The sequence below is a fragment of the Schistocerca cancellata genome, chromosome 2 (assembly GCF_023864275.1).
Source record: "Schistocerca cancellata isolate TAMUIC-IGC-003103 chromosome 2, iqSchCanc2.1, whole genome shotgun sequence".
In the NCBI taxonomy this organism is placed as follows: domain Eukaryota; kingdom Metazoa; phylum Arthropoda; class Insecta; order Orthoptera; family Acrididae; genus Schistocerca; species Schistocerca cancellata.
In genome coordinates, this window is record NC_064627.1 from 421,143,261 (window position 1) to 421,169,653 (window position 26,393).

General features: G+C 42.2%; 1 protein-coding gene across 1 annotated transcript in view; it reads right to left on the bottom strand.

The window, feature by feature from the left end:
• Positions 1 to 26,393, bottom strand: part of LOC126154559 (uncharacterized) — a 132,656-nt gene that overhangs the window by 29,496 nt on the left and 76,767 nt on the right. The window contains exons 5-6 of the mRNA XM_049916152.1: positions 3,195 to 3,328; positions 1,020 to 1,127 (exon numbers count right to left, since the gene is read on the bottom strand). Coding sequence (XP_049772109.1) covers positions 1,020 to 1,127; positions 3,195 to 3,328 — 242 coding nt within the window. The remainder of the gene's footprint in view (positions 1 to 1,019; positions 1,128 to 3,194; positions 3,329 to 26,393) is intronic.

Below are 26,393 nucleotides of genomic sequence, written 5' to 3' on the forward strand. Positions count from 1 at the left end.
TTTAATTACAAGTGAAAGTAGCAGTGGGTACAAGAGAGGGCAATGGACAAGGGAGAGGAAGGCAAACTTAATAACAAAGAGGTAATGAATATAAGGGAACAGAAAGTGGCATGACTCGGAGATAAAAAAAGAGAAAGAAGCATGACTGGGAGAAGATGGGAACATTGGCTTTGCTATTTGACATGGGGGAAGTTCACCCAATGGTTTAATATTTGGGTAAACATTGTGAGAGTGAAAGAAAGAATTGCTTCTGTTTCCTCTTAAAATAAAGTGCGTAATGAGTGGTGCACTGATTACAGGCAGCTTGTTCCAGAGGCAGACAGCAGCAACAGCAAAGGCATTTGCAAATGTTTTTCTTTTATGTATGGGCACAGTTAGGATACTAAATAAGTGGGACCTTTGTATTATGATTAGATAACAGAATTCAATAAGAAAAGCAGCCTGGTGTTGCTGGAAATGAAGATATTGAGACATACTTCTTGTACTACCAGCAAGCCTTTATTACTATACAACTTAAGTTAATCTAGTCACAGCACCCTTTATGCAGTATGTGTAAAACATGAAATGGTCGATTTCTGTCATTTAAAAGGCACGTACAGTAACAGCAATTTAACCTATCTGTACCAGAGGTGGGACTAATCTCTGTCTCACCATTTTACGACACATCGACACACAGCAAGACGCAGATTCTGGAATGTGACTTGCACTTTTTGAACATATAAATCTGGCTTTTATGGAAGAAATGTTGGCAGAATGATCACATTATTTTGCCTGTAAACACATTAATGCAGAGGTGAGAACGAATTTCCTCTTTGTAGGGATCAGGACTTAAAATTTACAAGAAATAAATTTTTATGCCAAATTGTGTAAACCATCTTTGTGAGGCAACCATCCTTAAATCAGCATCTAACTACTTCAAAAATTTAGAGATTATGTCCCACCCAACAACAGGATGCAATTCAGTCATCACTGTCACAACCACCACCACCATCTGAAACTTCCCTTTGAGTGGCGGTTACCTGAAATGCTGTCCCAGAAGGTTGCGAAGGGAAGTGAATGCCAGTGTTTGGTTCTGGAGCTGTGATGCCTGGTTTGGCAGTTAGCATGTACTGTCCATGTGCCCAAGTCTGGAAACACCAGAAGCAGGTGGTCACTTTACATTAGGAAGCTAAATGGGAATAAAATGTTACACTGATAACAGTAATTTGTTTTTAATAGAAAAGGGCAGTACTGAAATAACAAAAAGATTCATAGCTTCAATTTTGAATTGGAGCCCCCTTTTAATCACTATGCCTTCCATTAACAAAGAAAAAAGTAAACTATACTCATAATGATCTACACATTTCCTTAGCATTTCCCTGTTTAATCTGTTAATGAGTTGATTTTGTCACAAAAAACATTGAAATTTGTCACCTTCATAAATGTAATAACACATTAGGCCATTAATACCTTGTCAATTTACTACGTATTTAAATCAAATTGCCACTATGAAAAAACTATTTTCCATCAAATTTATGGCAACAAATGCCGATTGGTTGCAGCAGCAACTACATACTTATCCTATTCTCTAGCCCTCACTTTCATTGAACAGTAATGACAATGTTTGCATGCTTCTTCCATGATGCTTTAATGAGCAGCACATCAACTAGCACTACTTTCTTTTTGCTCAAAAGTGAATTGTCTCCCATTCTGTTTATGAGATGGCAAGCTAGCAAACAACTGCCCTTTGAGTCACAGTAGAAGACTCCTCTGATCTTGGGAATCTGTATGTTTCACTCAGCTTACATAATATACAAAATACTCAACAATCGCCTATTCATTAAGAAGTAAAACACTCAGTTCCTCCATGCAGAGGAATGCCAAATGATTCTGTGTGTTCTTGTACTTTACTGAAGTTCTAAATGCCTACTATGAGCTCTTCAAATCTGGCAACAACTTGTGGTAATCTAACCAACATTTTAGTTTCATATTTTTTCCTAGAAACTTGTCTTTAGGGTTGCTCGAGGTTTTAAGAATATTTGTTTTTGTTATTCCTCTACAATATGCCAGCAGTCCCACCTTTGGATGCAAACTTCCAATTCCTGGTTATATTGGTAATTTGAGAGAAACACTCACTATTGGGTATCACTGTGCCAGTAGAAGACATTTCATTTTCCAGCAGCACTTTCATCAAGTTCAGTGTTGTGATAAAAATAGTGAAATGCTTCCCCATTGCCAATATGCTGCCAACTTCGAATAATGCTAATAACAACATGTTGGGCTAGAGGTGTATTGCCTATTGAGAACTGATCAGTACATTTTCTGCAGGTAGATACCGACCGAGATAAGAAATGGTGACAAGATTTACTGTGGACACGCTACAGTCCTTAACCCTAGAACACTATAGGAGGGAAAATGTCAAATTGCTACTAAATCAGAGTGAAGTTTACTGCTTCACATTTTATTCAAAGGAAGTCATAATTTGTAGGTTATGCATTAGTTAGTTACAATTGTTAGCTCTCCAACAGTACGTTATGTACTAAATTAAATACAAAATGTCCTGTTTTACACCCTACTGCAATCATCAATTTTACGAGGATTACGTTGGGAGAAACCATATTTCCCACATGACCTTGGAAATTTGTCTCACATCACAATTATGTGTTTAAAAGAAAGTGAACCAACATCCATTTAAGAACAAGATTGGAAACTAAGCAGTAGTTCAAAAAAGGATGGGGAAAGAAATAGGCTGCATTCCAATTCAAAGAACCATATTCTTTATTCACCTTCAGGAATTCAGAGGAATAACCAGAAACCTAAATTAGATGACCACATGTGCAGGTCCAATGTCAAGCACAGCTGAAAAGCTGTCTAATACGCAAACTAAGATCTGAAGAGGCATGCACACACTGGCATGCAGCTGCTTTTCCCCAGCAAGCTATGTGGAAGTTATGCCAAAATTGCTGCTACTGAGTGCCCATGAAAGTAGTTGTGTCACATTTGAAACTATGATGTATCAGCTGTTGAATTACTTAACTGCTACTGCAGTTTTCATACTTTAATGTGTGGAGGTAACTTGAAGATACACCAGTAAGTACTAAAGAAAATACATTCTGAAGTCTCATCTGGTTACATTACAGCAGTTTACTATTACAGAATTGTGTTTGTACATTGTAGTTCCCTAACAGACAAAATAGTTGGTTGAGAGTTGGTACCTTAGGAGTGGTAGCATCCAGACCAGGACTAGTGACCGTGTATGCAGTTGATGCTGTGGCCTCCATAGCACCAGCGTAGTCTCCTTCCATGCCAGTAGGGTAGTCTGCAGCTATAATCTTGGGAATGGCGTTCCCTGGAAATACAACAATACGCGTAACTTAGTACAAATGGATGTGTCCACATGTGGGATCTAATAATCCCATTTCTTCTCAACTGTAAATCCCTCTTCTCCACTACCATCTGGTGTGGTAATTTTGGTATTTGGCTGAAAACAACCAAAACACTCTAGTGAGCCAAATCTCTAACTACTCCCTGGAATATACATTTAAAAGCAATGAAAGAAGAGCAATACTAATCATCTTCAGTTTACTGTCCAAGTAAAGAGTTGGGTAGTGAAGAGAATACGAGAATGAAGGGTTTATCACTCTCCTTATCAGCTAGGAGAAATGCCAAGGACAGGGGCAGCATCAGGGGCTGATGTCCTGAGACATTTTCCCCCTTATCCTCAAGCTCACAGGTTAAAGTACTGAGGCAGTTGTCTAACTACAATGTCACGGGTCAAAGTCATCCTAGGACACGGATTCTACTGTTCTCCCAAAGTCAGCCATTTGCCCGTATCACTTTATTAATGATACGTCAGAATTCATTGTCCAGTTAGTGTAACTAATGTCATAACTTCTCACCATTATTAATTACCTGTCATTTATCTCCTTTAGGTAATACCCAATTATATTTTAATGGTTAATTAAGCAAAACTAATTATTTTTCCCACCAGTACAGTCACCAGAGAGACTCCTCACATGGTTTCTGTTCACCATAGTGGAAGGTCATAATAGGCAGTGAAGATTCCCTCACTCGTGTTCTGCCTATCTGCACATCAGACATATGTCTCAGTCTTTCAAATAATTGTGTTTCCTTTTGTAACTTGCAGCCAAGTATTGTTCCCAATGACATTTCTGCAATCACTCCATCATACAACTGTCTTCCTCCATCCCATCTACAGTTCTGGATCTATCTTACAATTTTGCTGATTAAAAAAAAATAAAAAAGCTGAGTTCAAGATCATAAATTGACAACTGTGCATTCTTTAAACGATTCACACATTTTAACAATTGACAGCCTACTATAGTTTTGAAAATTAATACTGAACATCAACAGATGTGTACAAATCCAGTCCTTAGGTACATTAAAACAATGGTCTATGTAAATGTTATGACATTGCCTAGGAATAGTAATACGACATGGCGACATTACTGTGGAGGTGTAAAATAATGGTGGCAGTTGGGAACATTTCTACTGCCATGTCACACACACACACACACACACACACACACACACACACACACACACACACACACACACACAAAATGTTGTTGCTATCATTAGGATAGGAATATAGGAAGAGGTACACTGACCCCTTTATTACATGACACATTTATGCTACAGTGCACAATGGAAGGATACAAAGTATTTATTACACTAACCAGTCTGCATGAGCTAGTGCTCTGTACACTTCTGCAGATGGTGTCTGAGTGAGTGGGTTCACTACACACCACTGAAGGCTTCCACCACACACATTAAGCCTATACAGAGAAGGGAGGCATGAATGGTCACAGGTCTGTTTGATATGTGGGAAAATGTCAGAGATACTGACGAAGCTGAACTGGAAGACAGATAGTCATTAACTATCCTGAGAAACCCTGTTAACGAAGTTTCAAGAACTGGCTGTAAATAATGACTTTAGGAATATGCTACAACCCCTTGCATATCGCTTACATAGGGATCGTGAGATGGCAGGCTCTGTATTACATTTAAATACAGGAAAGTAAATTGGAACACTTGTTCGTGGCAGTCAATAGTTTGATGACCAAACATTTGGTAGGAAACACTGTATTAGAGCACAAACACTAGGATCTACCTGTGGATTAGCTGCCATCCACATCAGTGTAGATTGTGACATTGCCACCACCAATTTGATTCAGAGTTATGTGGGCCATGAGCAGTTTTGGCAAACATTAAAAATACAATACATTGGTGACATCACTGATGATAAACTGCTGAAAACACAATCACTTGCTACATGCCCACTCACTGTACACCAAGCTAATGAATCTGATTATCTCTATTACACTCAGAAGTGAGTTGATGTTTTGCAAGAATTTGAAGCAGTATTTTAAGAGCAATCTTGAGTGTGTAGTGTCCCTTTTGCAATATTCACCATTATCGAGGTGAAATATAAATAAAAATGACTGTATGTGACTCAAAATGAATTGCAAACCGATTTATCGGTGAAAGGTAATAACACTAACTGTAAAAATATACAATATAGATCGATAGATGCAAAAAAGACATTTTTATTGTATGAGATTATAATGTGTAAGTAATTAAAAGAAATATTATCTTTGTAAGAGTATAAAATACAATGCAATGCCATTCTTCTGTCTAGTCTGTTTTGTTCTGTTCGTCCTGGTGTTAGCTGGAATAAGGTACGCAAGCTATTGTGCTGCGCTAGCATTTGTTTCTGTCGTAACGTAATTGCAAATATTTAATGGTGTAAACTGTGTCCTATTAAGAATATATTAATATAAAGTGATCTCCGTGTGTTATTTCAAGAACCTACGCCACATTTATCTTAAGAAAAGAATATTTAATGAAAATTATTTAGTATGTTTCCAGCTGCTGCGGAGCGAGTAACAGTGATCTCTGACTTAACAAATAGCTGCCATTACGAGGTACATTTAAAAATATTTTTTCACAGCACAATGTCTGATAGCCAGAGCGGAAAAAATTATGTAAAAATATTCTGTGAAATTAATTGAAGGAATCCAGTGAAATAATTTTATTAAAACTTGTCTATTTTCTGTGATAGTGAACTGGAGCTGAGTAATACTACGCTATTGCATTTACAATAATTTGTAGGGAGCCTGGCGCTCGATAAAACCAGATATAATACGTAATTGGCAACCTACGAAATTCATTATTTTGCTTATTATCTCTCTTTTGTATTTTTTTAAGCTAAACGTATAAACTAACTTCACTAAAAATCAGTAACAGATCATGATAAATCAAAGGACAAACAAATTTACTAGGAGAGTGTTTCCTCTAAAAATAAATAGTTACATTTTTTTTAAAGAGATGTAATAAGTGGTACACTGATACAATGGATGTATATACTCACAAAGTATTGTCATGCTTCGTATAGCAACCTCTGGGCAAAGCAGTTGGCTATTGCTAAGGAAAGCAGAAATATGCTATCTTGAGAAGTTTTTCAACCCTCATTCTAGTCCATTATTAACAGTTTCTAAATTTGATGGAAGTGTCAGACTTGTTCAAGACGCACGAGATGTAAATAAAACTCTGGTTCCTATACAGACTCAGCCAGAAAACTTTGAAAAGATTCAGTGTTTCTACAGTGTCAAATCCTTAACCAGCACTGACTTGTGATGATCATGCTAGTGGGTTCCTCTGGGAAGGAGTCTCTCAAATACACTGCTGTCATATTTGCTGATCACAGTTACCAGTAGAAGGTGCCAATGTTTTGTTTAAATGTTAGTTCTGAAGTTTTTATAGCCACCATGTACACTGTCTGTGGCCCTGACTTCTTGTCTCATGGTTTTTGTAGATGATTTGCTTATTGCAACACATGGCGAGAACATCTTGTATCATTGTTTAAGGTTCTGCCACAATTTGAGGACTCGAATTCCTGCCAACCTTCTGAAATCAACATTTGCTGCACACAGTATCAACTATTTGGGACATTATTTTACTGGAGGGTACACAACCTGAGCAACATAAATTGAGTGCTGTTAGGAACCTTCCTATTCCCAAGACTTAGAAACCAAGTCAGTTCTCAAATTCGTGTCCTTTTATTAGCAGTTTTTTGCTGAATCAACTACTCAGCAGTGCAGCTCTGTCAAATTTGCTTAAGAAATATGCACACTGATACTGATTGAATGATAGTCAGAACTGACAGAAAGAGGAAGCTTTATGCAGTGCAAACATTCTTTATCATCCTGACATGAATGAGGATTTTTGTCTGGCTGCAGATGTGTCAGAATTTGGCCTTGGGGCAGATTTGTTTCAGATTCATAACAATGAAGGCAAATTTGTGATATGTACCGTAGTGTTGTCAGTCACTTACTGACCAGCTGCTAGTGACCATATTGCAGCACTGAGAAGTGCTTGCCATTGTGCTGGCCTGTAAGAGTTCCTCTGTTACATTTATTAGTATACTGTGCTCTGTTTAATTAGACCATTGCATGAACATTTAGCACATTCAACATCAGTGTTAAAGCAATGTACCTCAAATTATTCATGTTTGAGGCAAACTCAATTTGCCAGAGGTATTTCCTGTACTTGTTCAACTACATGGCCGATATGCAAGGTGCCGATAAATGTTAATAGGTAATAAAGGAACAATTGCTTCACAGCCCAACCATATCTCTGACTGCACACTATCAAATATTTAATACCGTATTATTCTTCTGACAACACCTAAAATCAAATACATGGTGTGTTCACATCCTGACTGAAGCTGGAGACCGTCTGATCTGATATACGCATCAGGCTTATAGTCACTTCAGTGCGGTAAAATGTGTGAAGAAATTGGGAGTATTGTTACTTCCCAAAGATGCATGTGAAAGTACAAAGCGTTTTACATCTGTCTTGTGTCAGAAGATGAAGCCATAGTATGTCTGCATGAAAGGTGAGTTACACCTGTTTCTACCAACCAAGCCACTACAGCTAGTGTCAATGTTTGTGGCCCTTTCCCTCAAATTAGAACAGGTGTAAAATATGTAATACTTCTTTAGGATATATTTTCCAAGTTTTTAAGGATGTACGGGACTTGCATGGATTATGAAAAATGTTTTCAGTGATTCTATACCCTGATTCAGTAAATTGGAATCCATTTTATCAGACAATGGAAGTGCAATGTCAGCCGTACTTTAACTGTACAGTGTCTGACAAACTCCATACGAATAGGTAACTGCATTTTAGCATGCAGTTATCTGAAAGCCATTTGTTAAGTAAAAGGAATTGCTAATGGCAATTACTTTGCACTGAGCCATTTGTAATGGCCACAATACTGAATGCTGAAAGTTATTTGTTGCTCCATCCATATTTTGGTTGAATTAAAGGTCTATATGCTCATCGGGATGTGAAGATATTTCACAAATGGAAACTAAGCAGTGCAGCAAAATATGATACCTCATTTGTGGAGAAAATAGTAGTACATTGTTTACATTTTCCTTAGGATTAGTGTATGTGTACACATACTATTCTGAACATAATGCACCATAAAAATTATGTACAGCAGAGGTAATAGAGAACTGCAAAAGTATAATAAAGCAAAAAAACTATTGACATTAGAAGTAGACAAGGTACCCTCTATGGGCTCTTTTACAACACATTTAGGGCAAGGATGGCTCAAAAATGAAAACACTGGTGATCATGGTAACAGTATAATGTTACGTCTGATTACAGGTCGAAGACACAGAAGTATAGTTGGCCTGTTATTACAACTTTTATTTGGAATGCTACATGCACCATATTAGTATTACACACAGAAGTGATGGGTGCAGCAAGAACACCCCCACTGATGCTACACTACTGGCCATCAAGCAGCGATGGTCTCTGAGGGAATGCCACTGGTAACAATGGTAACTAGATAAAGACTGATGTGCTCAAATTACACAAATACTGGCCTGTTATCACACCTTGATCCTGAAAGATATGCAACATATTATACAATGAAAATAAATAGGTACATTAAATACAACAAAAAACATTATTATACTAATGATAATACACTGTAATGCTAAGGTTATTTAGACAAGTTAATCTGCTGCCTAGAACTGGTACAACATAAACAATTTGTTTGCGAAGCTGTGCAGCCCCAGGGCCGAGATCACTTCGTAGCCAGGTGGGCTGCTGCGGCCGCTCCAGGGAGCCACGTGTATTAGCAGAGGACCAAATGTGGGGGAAGATCCCTTAAGAGGTATATGGACAATGTAATGATGGCTTAAGGGGGCTGGCTGTGCTCTGAGCTATAGTGGGCTTTGAGAAAAACTGAAAGATAATTTCTCATAGCTCTTTGAGTGTGTATAATACCCACATCAAAAAAAGTTTTGCATCACCTCAGTTCCGAGAGTTCAAGAACCCGTACAGAAAATTGGAATAGAGATCAACATAAACATTATTTCCACCCTTTTTATTGCACATGAAAACCACACATTGCTTGTTGTACCACCGTACAGCAAGACCGTCAGAGGTGGTGGTCCAGATTGCTGTACACACCGATACTTCTAATACCCAGTAGCTCATCCTCTTCCACTGATGCATGCCTGTATTCGTTGTGGCATACTATCCACAAGTTCATCAAGGCACCGTTGGTCCAGATTGTCCCACTCCTCAATGGCGAATCAGCGTAGATCCCTCAGAGTGGTTGGTGGGTCATGTCGTCCATAAACAGCCCTTTTCGATCTATCCCCAGCATGTTTGATAGGGTTCATGTCTGGAGGACATGTTGGCCACTCTAGTCGAGCGGCGACATTATCCTGAAGGAAGTCATTCTACATCTACATGGATACTCTGCAAATCACATTCAAGTGCCTGGCAGAGTGTTCATCGAACCACCCTCACAAGATGTGCACGATATGGGCGCAAATTGTCATCCATGAAGACGAATTCCTCGCCAATATGCTGCCGATATGGTTACACTATTGGCAGAAGGATGGCATTCACGTATTGTACAGCCGTTACGGTGCCTTCCATGACCACCTGTGGCGTACATCGGCCCCACATAATGCCACCCCAAAACATAAGGGAACCTCCACCTTGCTGCACTCGCTGGACAGTGTGTCTAAGGTGTTCAACCTGACTGGGTTGCCTGCAAACACATCTCCGACGATTGTCTGGTTGAAGGGACATGCGACACTCATCGGTGAAGGGAATGTGATGCCAATCCGGAACAGTCCATTTGGCATGTTGTTGAGCCCATCGTACTGGGCTGCATGATGTCGTGGTTGCAAAGATGGATCTCACCATGAATGTCGGGAGTAAAGTTGCGCATCATGCAGCCTACAGCGCACTGTTTGAGTCTTAACACGAAGTCCTGTGGCTGCACGAAAAGCATTATTCAAAATGGTGGCGTTGCTGTCAGGGCTCCTCCAAGCCATAATCCGTAGGCAACGGTCATCCACTGCAGAAGTAGCCCTTGGGTGGCCTGAGCGAGGTATGTCATCGACAGTTCCTGTTTCTCTGTATCTCCTCCTTGTCTCAACAACATCACTTTGGTTCACTCCGAGACGCCTGGACACTTCCCTTGTTCAGAGCATTTACTGGCACAAAGTAACAATGCGGATGCGATCGAAGCACAATATTGACCATCTAGCCATGATCGAATTACAGACAACATGAACTGTATACGTCCTTCCTGGTGGAATGATTGGAACTAATCGGCTGTCGGACCCCCTCTGTCTAATAGGCGCTGACCATGCATGGCTGTTTACATCTTTGGGCGGGTTTAGTGACATCTCTGAACAGTCAAAGGGACTGGGTATGCGATACAATATCCAGTCAACGTCTATCTTCAGGAGTTCTGGGAACCGGGGTGACGCAAAACTTTTGATGTGTGTAATTTACAATCAAATATTAATGCAAATCTGAGTACATCGGCAGTACCAGAAAATAAGTTGCATCCAATGCCACAACAACGTTTCAATATCTTCAGAACTACAGAAGCTAATATTTCACAGTGAATAAACAATTATATAATTTACCTCTGAATTAAAAACTTTTAATCGCATCATGCGATTTCAACAAAGGGTATCTCATATGATAGCGTTGCACTATAACCATTATCCCTGAAAGCTACATAGTATCTGTATCTATTTTTGTTGTTGATTTACAACGTCTTTTATATCTTTTTCATTGTGCAAATGTGTGTCAGAACATCGTATTCTCCACGTTTACACAGCAAATGAATACAGCATACAGTATGGTGCCTCATATTTTGTCATCTTGTGTTTTTTAATGAAAAGTTTAAGATTTTGCCAGTAAGTTTATTTAAACGTTGATTACAAGTGCTATTAAAGAAGTGTGCTCATAGAAAAGTCGTCAATCTTATTTGTTAGCGGACGCCACACTTCAAAACAGAACCAAAAGCTGCTTCTTTCAAGAAGTCTTATTACTCGCGCAAAGTTGACACTCGGCGTGGTGGCTGACGGGAGCTACTGTAAATGGGAAATGCCTTTACGGTCGCTCCCATCAGCCACCGCGCCGAGTCAACTTTATTTGCACGTGTAATAAATAATGTTTAAATAATCTTCAGCGACAATTCATTGTCGTTTAACCTGAGCGCACTTGCGAAAGAATCCGGCATATTTACTTATAGACAAACCTCATTTATAATTAATGTAAATGATCTGAGTGACAGAATGTTGATAACATTTCTTTATTTAAATATCGTTGTTAATATATTAGTTTAGTCCGGGAAGCGATCACAAATCATGTATGCATAGCTTAAGAACAACTTATTTTTTGTGAGTATGGCATTCAGTAAATGGAAAAGCAGATAGTAACGGAACCCCTATGGGAGTCAAGTGGAGGCTGGGACTTGACGAGTAAGGAGCTCAAGGGAACGATTCTGGACAGTTTATGTGAAGTTGGAAAGAGGAAGTCATGCCTATAATAACGAGTAGAATCTGACTGCGAAGATGTGACGTTCTGGGCAGTGAACGTCGGCTACCATACTTTAACTTCTGATTGGACTTAATATTTCGAGAGGTATGATTGTGCTCCAAAGTACGACTAACTATTTCCGCTTGATTTACGGAACTGTGAATGAATAAAATAGGAGTTACTATTCTTTGTATTGCGCGTGTCAATTGTTAATCGTCATGTTGAGCCCTTTTGAGCTAGTGAATATTTCGTGTACTGTGATAACGAAATCTACATCTACATCCATACTCCGCAAGCCACCTGACGGTGTGTGGCGGAGGGTACCGTCAGTACCTCTATCGGTTCTCCCTTCTATTCCAGTCTCGTATTGTTCGTGGAAAGAAGGTTTGTCGGTATACCTCTGTGTGGGCTCTAATATCTCTGATTTTATCCTCATGGCCTCTTCGCGAGATATACGTAGGAGGGAGCAATATACTGCTTGACTCCTCGGTGAAGGTATGTTCTCGAAACTTCAACAAAAGCCCGTACCGAGCTACTGAGCGTCTCTTCTGCTGAGTCTTCCACTGGAGTTTATCTATCATCCCCGTAACCCTTTCGCGATTACTAAATGATATTTAGCACTTATGGGTATTTTTTGTCTATTTCAATTCAATATCGTAGAACCACTTTGTTTATTTGAAATGTCTTTTCTTGAATAAAAATTATTAAACATTTTTTGTCGTCTTCATCAGTTACTGGCATTAGAATAGAACTCTTTTTGTTATTCATTTAACTTTTATTTTGTATATATTAACTCGCAATTCTAGCCAATGCGTAGGCTATTTGACTGCAGGGTCACAGCTACGGGTTATGATTTGCGTGGCTCGACCCTGTGACTACACCGAGTTATTCTTTTTAAATGGAGCCGTGCATAGCCCAAGTATCTGAAGTACGAGTAACCACAGGTAAAGACGCCACTGGTTTACTCGTATTGACTGTTGTTTGGAAGAGCAAGTACATATGCATTAAGCATTAGGTACTGTCGCGACACCTAGATGAAAAGTGTCATCTGTAGGGATGTGCACAAAGCATGTGCAAACTAAAGACATGCTCGAAAAAGGATGCCACCAATAACCAAGCGAATGGTGTATATATTGTTTTCCTATCATCAGAATATGAGAGCACTGGCAGCGCATTGAAACTGACTTTGAACAGATATATAATATTGTCAACTACTTACATCTTTCAATTACATACAGTGAATGAACATTCTATGATTAGTATAGCTTGGATCAACCATTGATACAACTAATACCTTAGTTGTGATGTAAAAAGTACACCATGTGTCCTGATAAGTGTTCTGTTGCTAAGACTTTCACCTGGAATAATAATGTGTCATTTGAAGTAGATTATTATTAGTCTTAGTAGTCATTAGGTAAGCAATGATAAAAACTAAAAGCATTACGGTACATAATTAGATTCATTATGTGAAAAATACAACTAAATGGGTCTACATCTATACTCTGCAAACCACCGTGGGGCGTATGGCAGAGGGTACGTCCCTTTGTGTATTTATTAGGGTTTCTTTTTGTTCCATTCACGTATAGAGCGCGAGAAGAATGATTGAATGTGTCTGTGTGTGCAGTAATTATTCTAATCTTATCACAATCCCTACGTGAGTGATACGTAGGGAGTTATTGTATATCACCAGAGTAATAATATAAAAACGGTTCTTGAATGTCCGTATGGTAATAGATTTTTTCGGGATAGTTACGTCTGTTTTCAAGAGTCTTCCAGTTCAGTTACTTCAGTGTCTCTGTGACACACTCCCACGGATTAAACAAACCTGTGGTCAATCATGCTGTCCTTTGTACACGTTCAATACCCCCTTTTACTCCTATGTGGTACAGGTCCCATAGACTTGAGCAATATTCCAGGACATGTAGCACGAGTCATTTCTAAAGTAAGTTCCGTTTGGTTATATGAAACCAACTTTTATAGATACAGAAAATATATTTACTGTACATAAATCTACAACTGTTAAACTACTTTTCTACATAGCTTCCGAAATTGTGTAGGCACTTGTCATAGCGTGGCACAAGTTTTTGTATGCCTTCTTCATAGAAGATTGCCGCCTGTGTATTCAACCATGTGGTAGCATGTTCTATCAGCTCGTCATCATCGTTAAAGTGTTGACCAACAAGGACAGATTTTTGGTGTAAGAAGAGATGAAAGTCACTAGGAGAGAGGTTCGTGCTGTACGTAGGATGATCAAACGCGTCCCAGTGAAATTCCCATTAGAGTTGTTTGGTGACATTCGCCGTGTGAGGTCGGGCATTATCGTGGAAAAAAATCACCATCTTTTGACAGTAATCCTCGGCGCTTGTTCTGTATTGCGACGCGCAATTTCTTAATGGTCTCGAAATAACCATGTGCATTGATTGTTTGGCCTCGTGGTAAGAAATCGATCACCAAAATGCCTTATCTGTCTCAAAAAATGGTGCACATGACTTTTCGAGGTGTCAAGATTTGCTTAGGCTTAACCTTTGTTGAGGATGAAGTGTGTCTCCATTCCACTGATTGCCGTTTGGTTTCAGGGGTGTCATACGATACTGAAGTTTCATCCCCCGTGGCTATCCGAGAAAGAAAACCATCGCCTTCTTCATTCTAGCGTGTCAAAAACTGAAGTGCACTGCCCATCCGTTGTTTTTGTGTCCAGTAAGAATTTTGGGTACTCGAAGTGAGCAAAGTTTTCGAAATTTCATTTTTTTAGTAACCATAACATGAATTAGTGATTGTGAGATTTGCGGAACTTCCATAGCAAGGGCACTAAGTGTAAACCTACGGTTGTGCTTAATCTTCTCTTCAATTGTGTGAACCAGTTCATCAGTAACTACAGACGGCCGCCCACTTCGTTTATCATGCACTTCAGCACGTCCTTCATCGAACAGTCTGACCCATCTTCTAACCACAGAATCACTCACAGTATTTTGTCCGTAAACCTCGCAGATTTGTCGATTAATTTCCTTTGGTTTAACTTTCATTGCATTTAGAAAACGAATCACAGATCTGATTTCACACGCGGCGGCATTTTCAATTACGGAAGACATTAAAAAGAAGCACTACAAAGCACACGTCGGCAGCAGCGATCTGAAAGTGGTGGCGTACATGTCTTCTCCTTGAGTCAGAGTAACTGCCGCGCATGCTCCGAACTGCAATCGTAGCGCTGCCGCGGATAGAAATAGAAACGGAACTTAATTTGTGGACGACCCTCGTATTACACCCAGGTATTTGTATGAGTTGGCCGAGTCCAACAGTAACTCACTGATACTATAGTCATGGGATACTACGCTTTTTTCGTTGTGTGAAGTGCACAGCTTTACACTTCTGAACATTTAGAGCAATTTGTCAAAGTCTGACAATATTTATGCAACTTCTTTCAGATAGTACTTAATTATAGATAACCGCTTCATCTGCAAAAAGCCTGATTTTACTATTAAAATTGTTTGCACGGTCGTTAATATACGACATGAACGGCAAGGGTCCCAATACATTTCTTGGGGCACGCCCGAAGTTACTTCTACATCTGTCTACATCTGATGACTCTCCATCCAGGGTAACATGCTGTGTCCTCCCTGCCAAAAAGTTCTCAGCACAGTCACAAATTTCACTTGGTACCCCCATACGATCGTGCTTTTGACAATAAGCGTAGGTGCGGTACCGAGTCAAATGCTTTTCGGAAAGAAACGCAGCATCTACCTGGTTGCCTTGATCCAAAGCTCTGTGAGAGAAGTGCGAGTTGGGTTTCACATGATCGGTGTTTTCGAAATCCATGCTGGTTGGCACCGAGGACGTCATTCTGTTCAAAATACTTCCTTATGTTTGAACTCATAATATGTCTAAAGATTCTACAACAAATCTATGTCAAGGACGTTGGATGGTAGTTTTGTGGATCACTTCTACTACCCTTCTTGTAGGCAGGTGTAACCATATCTTTTTCCAAGAACTGGGCGACGTTTTTTTTGTTTGAGGAATCTACGATAGATTGTAGTTAAAAGTGGGGCTAACTCAGCTGCAAATTCAGTATAGAATCTGATAGAGATTCCATTGGGGCCTGGAGCTTTGTTCAGTTTTAACGATTTCAGTTGTTTCTGAGTACCGCTGCCGCTAACACTTATTTCATTCATCTTTTCAGTGGTACGAGGATTACATTGGAGCCATTCTCCTGGGTTTTCCTTTGTAATGGAACATTTAAAAACTGAGTTAAGCGTTTCACCTTTTGCTTTGCTACCCTCAATTTCAGTTCCTGTCTCATTCGCTACGGACTGTACACTAAATTTGGTGCCACTAAAACCTTTACGTATGACCACAATTTCTTTGGATTTTGTGAAATGTCATTTGACAATATTCTGCTACAGTAGTCACTGAAGGCATCATGTATTGACCTCTTGATAAACACATTTCATTCAGCATCTATCTATATCCCTACGATTTGTTTTACATCTATTATGCAGTAGTCTTTCTTTACAGTGGCTGTATACCATGGAGGTTCTCTACCATTATGAACTGTTCTACTGTGTACATATTTATGCAGTGCATACTCAACTATTCTTTTAAACTTGAGCCAGATTTCCCCATATGCTCTTGACCTGTGCTGAAAGTTTTAAGCTCCTCACTGAGATATGACATTACTGATTTTTATGTAATTTACTAAACATACATATATCTTTCCGCTTGTTTTAGTTGTCCTTTGTACTTGTAATCATTGTTGCCACAACCGCATCATGGTCACTGATACCAGTTTCGATGTGGACATCCTCAAAGAGGTCAGGTCTATTTGTTGCCATTAGATCCACTATACTTCCATCTTGTGTGGGGTTCCTGACTATCTGTTCTAGGTAGTTTCCAGAGAAGGCATTTAGTGAAGTTTCACAGGCTGTCTTATTATGCCCAACACTAACACAACTGTAATTTTTCCAATTAATTGTTGGATGATTGAAGACTCCATCAATGATTAAAGTATGATTGGGGTACTTACGTACAAGTGAACTGAAAGTTTCCCCTATAGTTTTCGGTTACACCAGGAGACGAGTCTGGTGGGCAATGAAAGGATCCATTTATATTATGCCCACCCCTGATACTGAGTCTTGTTCCAACAGTCCCACACCCAGCTTCAGTTTCTATTTCAGTGGGTTTGAGTTTGTCTAATGCGGCAAATACACCACCTCCATTGCCCATTTTCCTGCACTTTTGACACGCACTTATTGTTGTGACTTGGCAAGACAGCCAAGCCACTATGAGAGGAAGCCGAAAGGCACGCGTTTAAGCTCACGCAGGTTGGCTTGAGGTCTGGAACAGGTAAAGTAATTATACTAGCAAAAAAAGGTACGTAGCTTCTGGAATACTTAACTTTAATCCATAATTGGTGAACATCGGTCTGACGGTACATGCATCACAAGATAAATAGCAAATGATAATGGCGCCTTGCTAGGTCGTGGCAAATGACGTAGCTGAATGCTATGCTAACTATCGTCTCGGCAAATGAGAACGTAATTTGTCAGTGAACCATCGCTAGCAAAGTCGGCTGTACAACTGGGGCGAGTCCTAGGACGTCTCTCTAGACCTGCCGTGTGGCGGCGCTCGGTCTGCAATCACTGATAGTGGCGACACGCGGGTCCGACGTATACTAACGGACCGCGGCCGATTTAAAGGCTACCACCACCTAGCAAGTGTGGTGTCTGGCGGTGACACCACACTTATATTGTCCCAAAAATCTCACTGCTATCATTTTCAGGTTTCAACCAGCTTTCTGTAACTATTATTATGTGAGCTTTTCATGAGAGCTTCAAACTCTCGCACTTTGTTGTGAATGCTTTGGCAGTTTACCATTAGAATTTTAATAGTCTTACCTGTGGGAGACATTTATTTCGATCATACACTGATACTTTTGTTTCCTACAGCTATAGTCATCTGGATTGGATGGAGAGCCACCTAATCTAAAAAGAGAAAAAAACCCTGGGTGCGCCCCACACATGGTTAGCTAGCTGAGTAGCAGTCTCTGACGTCTAGTGCACACCAAAGTCATTTATAGGGAGAACCTACAGTTCTCAACCCTATGGCATAAGTCCAGGAGGTCTCTAGTTGGAATTGAGTGGAAAGACTGAACAAAAGGCCAACGTCAGTTCTGGGGACAATGCTGCAAATTGTGAGCTTCGTGTTTTTTGTTTTTGTTTTGGTTTTGGGGCGCAAAACTGCTATGGTCATTAGCGCCCGGTCTGTAACTTAGGAAACGGTAAAAAACGAAAATGGAAACCAGCAGCAATGGGAACGAAACTCAAAAAATTGGAGAAACTAAAAGCTGAAGGAAAGCTTAAAAATCCACTACAGAAAGGGGTTGGTTGTCCCCAAAAAGAGCTTCAAATGACTGACATCTCACTGGCTCTAATAAACTCGAGAACGCGATTGGTCGAGCGCGTGTCATCTGCTAAAATGGACGATGTATCAGGCGACAGCTGTAGACGGGCGCGTAACGGAGTAAAATAGGGGCACTCAATTAAAAGGTGTTTTACCGTCCACAGCTGAGAGCAGTGGGGACAAAGTGGGGGAGGATCGCCGCTTAAAAGATATCGATGGCTAAATAGACAGTGCCCTATCCGGAGTCTAGTTAAAATTACCTCCTCCCGACGACGCGTTCGGGAGGAAGAAGTCCAAGCACAGGGAAGAGCTTTCACGTCCCGCAATTTATTATGGGAAGTTTCGACCAATGTGCGTGTCATAAAAGAACAACACGACGACATATAACACTCCGTAGATCGGCGAAGGGAATCGATCGAATAGCTGGCCGAAGAAGAGAGACTGCAGCGTTGGCCGCTATATCCGCCGCCTCATTTCCACAGATACCAACGTGTCCTGACAGCCAAAGGAACGCCACCGAGACGCCCCCCAAGTGGAGCAAGCAGAGGCAGTCCTGAATGCGGTGGACCAGAGGGTGGACAGGGTAGAGTGCTTGGAGACTGAGGAGAGAGCTGAGAGAATCTGAACAGATAACATACTGTATCCGCTGATGGCGGCGGATGTATTGGACAGCCTGGAGAACAGCGTAAAAGCTCCGCAGTATAAACCGAACACTGGTCGGGAAGCCGAAATCGATTTGGGGTGTCGCCAACAATATAGGCACTCCCTACACCTAACGATGTTTTCGAGCCATCAGTGTAAATAAATGTGGCTTCCTTCATTTGTGCACATATTGCAGCAAATGCCCGACGATAAACAAGTGAAGGGGTACCACCCATGGGAAATTAACAAAGGTCACGGAGCAGGCAGGTCCGTGGATGGAGCCAAGGCGGTGCTGTACCCCATGTTGTCAAGAAGGTTTTAGGAAAGCGGAAGGAAAGAGAATGGAGCAGTTGACGGAAGCGGACTCCTGGTGGTAGTAGGGAGGAAGGGCGGCCTGCATATCCTACATCAAAGGAGGCGTCGAAAAAAAGGTCGTGGGCTGGATTAGCAGGCATGGAAGACAGATGGCTAGTATAACGACTCAGGACTGCTCGCCGATTGGACAGCGGAGGTTCAGCAGTTTCAGCATAAAGGCTTTCCACAGGGCTGGTGTGAAAAGCTCCAGACACTAAACGTAATCCACGGTGGTGGATAGAGTCGAGACGCTGAAGAATAGACGGCCGAGCAGAGGAGTAAACTATGCTTCCATAGTCCAATTTCGAGCGCACTAAGGGGCGATAGAGGCGGAGAAGGACCACTCGGTCCGCTCCCCAGGAGGTACCATTCAGGACACGGAGGGTGTTGAGGGATCGCAGACAGCGAGCCGAAAGATAGTAAACGTGGGAGGACCAGCACAGTTTTCTGTCAAACATAAGACCCAAGAATTTAGCGACTTCCGAAAACGGAAGGTTGACAGGTCCTAGATGTAAGGAGGGTGGAAGAAACTCCGTACGACGCCAAAAATTAATACAAACGGTCTTACTGGGAGAAAAGCGGAAGCCTGTTTCGATGCTCCAGGAGTGGAGGCGATCGAGACAGTCTTGAAGACGTCGTTCAAGAAGGCTGGTCCGTTGAGAGCTGTAGTAGATCGCAAAATCGTCCACAAGGAGGGAGCCTGAGACATCAGGAAGGAGACAATCCATAATTGGATTTATGGCAATGGCAAACAGTACAAACACTTAGCACGGAGCCCTGGGGTACCCCGTTTTCTTGGGAGAAAGTACGGGAGAGTAGTCTTCACCCGCTCTCTAAATGTGCGCTTTGCCATAAATTCGCGAAGAAATAGTGGCAGCCGACCTCGAAAGCCCCAAGAGAACAGTGTGCGGAGGATGTCTTCCAGCAGGTATCGTATGCTCTCTCCAGATCAAAAAATATTGCTACTGTCTGGCGTTTCCGGAGAAAATTGTTCATGATATAAGTGGAGAGAGCAACAAGATGGTCAACTGCAGAACGATGCTTTCGGAATCCGCATTAGGTAGGTGTTAAAAGACTGCGGGACTCCAGCCACCAAGCTAAACGGCAATTCACCATACGCTCCAAAACCTTACATACACTACTCGTGAGAGAAATGGGGCGATAGCTAGAGGGGAGATGTTTGTCCTTTCCAGGTTTCGGAACAGTAACGACGATAGCTTCCCGCCATCGTCTGGGAAAAGTACTGTCGGTCCAAATTCGATTATAAAGGTGAAGGAGGTAACGCAGACTATGGGGTGATAAATGCAGCAACATTTGGATCTGGATACCATCCGGTCCTGGGGCGGAGGAGCGAGAAGAAGAGAGTGCATGTTGAGTTCCCGCATGGAGAAAACAGTATTATAGCTTTCGCGATTTTGAGAGGAGAATCAAGAGGTTGCACTTCCGCTGCACGTTTCTTCGGGAGAAATGCTGGCGGGTAATTTGAAGAGCTCGAAATCTCAGCAAAGAGTTGATCCAATGAGTTAGAAATTGCGACGGGGTCCACTAACGTATCATGCGCGACAGTGAGCCCAGAGACCGGGGAGAAACTAGGCGCGCCAGATAACCGTCGAATCCGACTCCAAACTTCCGAGGAGGGAGTGAAGGTGTTAAATGAGCTAGTAAAGAATTTCCAGCTTGCCTTCTTGCTATCGCGGATGACGCGACGGCATCGCACACGGGACTGCTTATAGCGGATACAGTTGGCCAAAGTAGGATGGTGGCGGAAAACGCGAAGAGCACGTCGCCGCTCACGTATTGCGTCACGGCATGCTTCGTTCCACCAAGGAACTGGGGGGCGCCGGGGCAATTCGGAGGTGCGTGGTATTGAACGTTCCGCAGCTGTAAGAATAACGTCTGTAATATGAGCGACCTCATCGTCGACGCTAGGAAAGTGACAGTCATCGAATGTCGCTAGAGACGAAAAAAGTGTCCAATCGGCTTGGGCAAACTTCCAGCGTCTCGGGCGCATATATGGCAGTTGTGGCTGCAATCGAAGGACACATGGAAAGTGGTCACTCGAGTGTGTATCAGCAAGGGCGAACCATTCGAAGCGCCGAGCTAGCGGAACAGTACCGACCGGAAGGTCCAAATGAGAGAAATTTGTCGTGGAGGCAGACAAAAATGTAGGGACCCCAGTGTTGAGGCAAACTAGATCCGCTTGGTGGAAGACGTCTAGCAATAGTGAGCCACGCAGACATGGATGTGGAGATCCCCAAAGCGGGTGGTGGGCATTGAAGTCCCCAACCAACAAATAGGGGGGGGGGGGTGGAAGCTGACCAAGAAGATGAAGGAGATCAGCTCGTGCCATTGATGTGGACGATGGAATGTATACAGTACAAAGAGAGAAGGTGTATCCAGAAAGTGAAAGACGGACAGCGACTGCTTGGAAGGAAGTGTTTAAGAGGATTGGGTGATAATGGAGAGTATTATGGAGAAGAATCATGAGTCCTCCGTGTGCTGGAGTGCCTTCAACAGAGGGGAAATCAAATTGGACTGACTGAAAATGGGTGAAGACAAACCGGTCGTGGGGACGCAGCTTTGTTTCCTGAAGACAGAAGATGACCAGCGAGTAGGATCGTAGGAGGATCGTCAATTCATCTCGACTGGCCCGAATGCCGCGGATATTCCAATGGATAATGGACATAGGGTGGACAGAAAATGGAAGAATGTGACCAAGGTTGCCGTCAACTCAACGACTGCTCAGAGCTTGCGACCGTCAGCGTGGAACGGCACTCAGCCGAAGGCAAAAGATCCTGATCCATAGGTTGTTCAGGAGCAGCTCCTGCCACCAGCGAGCGACCGGTTGATCGGCCGCCAGCAGTGCGCCTCGGCGACACAGAAGACGGCCGAGGGCGGTTACCGCCAGGTGGTGTTGTAGATGAGACACGCCGTGGCGGAGAAGGAGAGGAACTGGGTTTCTTAATAGCTTTCTTGGAAACATGATGTTTAGATGAAGGAGGAACCGATGGTTGTGAAGTTGGGGTACGTTAAAAATCTTCACGAGTATGCTCTTTTCTCGAAGTCCGGGTGTCTGACTTTTGGGATCGAGATTTAGCAGAACCCGATGAAGGGTGAGCCATAGATTGAGCAGGCGAAAGTGGGGAGGTTGAACGGGTGATCTTTGCGCTGGCCGATCTGACGACCGTGTCACTAAAGGTGAGATCACAAGTCTGCGTGGCCGCCTCCTTTGTTGGCCGAGGAGGGGCAAGGACAGTGCTGTATTTTCCTGTCTGAGGCACAGTGGGCTTTCGACTTGCGAATAATTTTCGAGCAACAAAGGTCGACACCTTTTCCTTCACTCTTATTTCCTGGATGAGCTTTTCGTCCTTAAAAACGGGGCAATCTCGAGAGGAAGCAGCGTGGTCACCCATACAGTTGATGCAACGAGGGGTTGGAGGTGGACGAGCACCCTCATGGGCATCCTTGCCACACGTAACACATTTGGCCGGGTTGGAACAGGACTCGCTGGTGTGATTAAACCGCTGGCACTGATAGCAACGCGTAGGGTTTGGGACGTAGGGGCAAACGGAAATTATTTCATAGCCTGCTTTTATTTTCGATGGGAGTTGAACTCTGTCAAATGTCAAGAAGACAGTATGGGTTGGAACAATGTTCATGTCAACCCTTTTCATAACTCTATGAACAGCCGTTACGCCCTGGTAGGACAGGTAGTGTTGAATTTCCTCGTCAGACAATCCGTCGAGGGAGCGTGTATAAACGACTCCACGTGAGGAATTTAAAGTGTGGTGCACTTCAACCCGGACAGGGAAGGTGTGGAGCAGTGAAGTACGCAGCAATTTTTGTGCCTGCAGGGCACTGACTGTTTCTAACAACAAAGTGCCATTCTGTAATCCGGAACAAGACTTTACAGGACCTGCAATTGTGTCGACACCTTTCTGAATAATGAAAGGGTTGACCGAGAAACAACAAGGAACTGTGGCAACGATGGAAGAACTGTCTGTGGCTGAGACTCGGTGAACTTACACTTGTGAGCAGACATAGTGGAAGATAAGGAAACCATTGCGGAAGAATCCCCCATGATTACCGGCGTCTCCGATGGCACGCTCCTCCCTTGTGGGGGCCCTCTCTGAGGGCACTCCCGCCCTAGGTGATTGTTCACACCTCAGGTCACACCTACCGACAAACGGAGGGAGGGACCAATTGGCAGTTTCGGAAGGTATCAGCTCGGGTAATCACCCCTCCCTGGGCCTGGCCGTTACCAGGGGGTACGTACGTGTCCTTCCTGTCTACCTGGGGCGGGGTATTACGTGTTACCCCGTCACCGGCTATGCACGAAAATGCGTGGGTCGGCCTTCAGACACGCACAGGGAGGAAGAAAGGGAAAGGGAAAGGGAAAAACAAAGAAAGGGAAAGGAAAGAGGAGAGGTCTCAAACGCCGCCGCGGAGAAAAGGGTAGAGAGAAGAGGTAAGGAAAAGAGAAGGACAAAGGAAGGATAAAGACATACAAGCAGAGAAGGCGAAGAATGCGTTACATTTTCGAGCGTCCGTCTCTGGGCGTACGCATAAAACATACTCCCAGAGGGGGAGAAGGGGAAGGAAATAGCCAGAGGTGAGTGGAGGGGGGACGAATATGGGGGATAGGGAAGGATGCGGAAAAGGAATGTATGCAGCCCGGAAAGGAAGGAGGGACACATTAGCTCGGGGTCCCGTACTAGCTACGCATGTATCCACAAAAGAGTTGTGGACCCCGTGGGGGGTGTGAGAGCTTCGTTGAAACTCCGTGTGCAAGGCTGCTCTTCTCAACCTTCTCGGTCAGTCGCTGGAATGATCCAAGAATGACCTATGAGCCCAGACGAGAGGCATCATTTGTTCCAACGTGCGCCACTATCTGCAGTTCGTTGCACTCTGTTCCTCAATGGCTGCCAGAATAGTCTCTTCAACATGTTGAATTAAGCTCCCAGTCACACACACTGAGTGCACCTCTGGCGACTTTTCCTGACTGTTGCTGCCATTTCCCTAACGGGTAGCACCATTCGCCGTATGTTTCAATCGCCAACGATTAATGGAGCCCTACCCTTGTGTGTTTGCCTTCTACTGACACCGGACAAAACATGTTTCCGCGAAACAGGTGAAGTGAGTCCCGCTGGCTCAGTCTCAGCGAGAGACAGCACATCAAACTTATTGGTTAGGGGGATCAGCACAACATCCTGATTCCTCCGTGGTCACTGTCCATCCTGTACAGGATGCCTAGATCTGTCATTGACACACCACTCACAGACAAGTGGATGGGTAATGGACAGGTTCTGCACATTCTGCAGAGGTGACAGGATGTGCAGGAGAGGACAGTCCCTAAGGTACCTCTGTAGGTATCACAGATACACAACTCTCGGGAGCTCTTCCAACACATCGACTCACAGCAGCTGCCTACAGTTTGACAGTACTGCTTACTAACGCCAACAACCTCATCCGTCTTTGAGAACAGCAATCACAATGGGGCTACATTTTGTCTGGTGTACTATATTACAAGACAGTGAATAAGTAACTTAATTTAACCTGCTGATTATCTTTAAATCTGTTGAGCTAAGAAGTTTCCAATTCCCTATAGGAACTGAAGCAGATACACAAAACGAGGTTTCTATTAAGGCAACACAAAAACCAGTGGTAAAAATTACTAGTTTCCTAAAACGTTTTGATGTTAACTGTAGTTGTTAGCAAACTAAAAGTTAATTTATGATAAATGCCGGTAATATATAGGACTACTACTCTTTCAGGGAAAACTATATGTAACAAAGTATGTTAGAAAATCTGCTACAGTAAATAAATCACAAATGCCAATTTGTTACAAATTGCTCGTAGATTATGCAAAGGGCAGTAATAGCTTTCGAAAATTTAAAAAAAAAAAAAAACGCACGTGTGTGTTCGATGATATACAATGAAATTTAGGAGTAATGTATACTTTGGCTGAACTGTGAATCACAAACGCTAACTTGTTACGAATTAATTTACGTATCCAAAACACTCGTACCACTAACTTACGAAAATACAGTTTTGCAAGCGTGCGAGAATTCTGAAACTAACCTATTTCTTTCGCAATTGTACAAATTAAATTAGGAAAAGATTGTGTTGAAAGAGGATAGGCCGACTGTCTTCAAAAATTTTAAATGAGCACAATTTAGTTTAAGCCTACAATTGACGATAACAGCAATAGTGTATCGCCGCTCTCGGGAATGTTCGAAATTCCACAACGTATCACATTACAAGCGGGTATTGACACAATCAACGAAATATTAAGCAAAAGAAGTGACGCAAATACTAAAATAGGCCTATGCGAATCTAGAACTTTAAATCGACATACGATCTTATACAAACGGTCTCTCACAAGGGAAAATACCCAAGTCGGCTTTTATATATAAAAACAAACGTGCATTGTACGGATTCTTTTGTTAGATGATTCCGTGTACTCTTCTACACTTGCGTGCCGAAGGAGAACACTGCAGCGTAAGTTGCCTCAATCGAAATCGCTAAAATGTACAGCAGCAACAAAGCACGTCTTATGTCCGTTGCAGCTAACAATGCAGGGTTATGGCAAAATTAGCGATATCATATGGAAAGTAGTTTTATTCTAATATGACAAAATGCTTTTAAGGAAAACCCTCAAAATAATGAAAATGGAAGAGCAAGCAGTTTCAGAGAAAATCACCAGAGACATCGAAAAAATCTCTGAAATCCAACTGTTCGTTAAGCAAACAATGGTTTTTTATGGTGAACATGAATTTCTAATTTTTATAAGATACTGATGACATTAGGACTTTGGATGCATTGTGGAGGATTTTAAAGTTGTTGGAAGTAGATTCTAGTGCAGGATTATTGTGTCATGTGTAGTCTAATTCTAATATTAATGGTTATGTCTTTATTATTCTTCTTGTGCATGTCACTGTATTAAATTTTGTTAGAATCTATTTTATATGTGAATGACTGGTCATAACCTAAATATTTCATTCCAAAATTTTAATTATACTGATTTTATTCTTATTTCGCAGCTATTGGCTACTATTAAAAAGTAATGCTGGAGACAGTGGGTGGAGCTCTCATTATTTATGTGACAGCAACCACATGTCATGCAG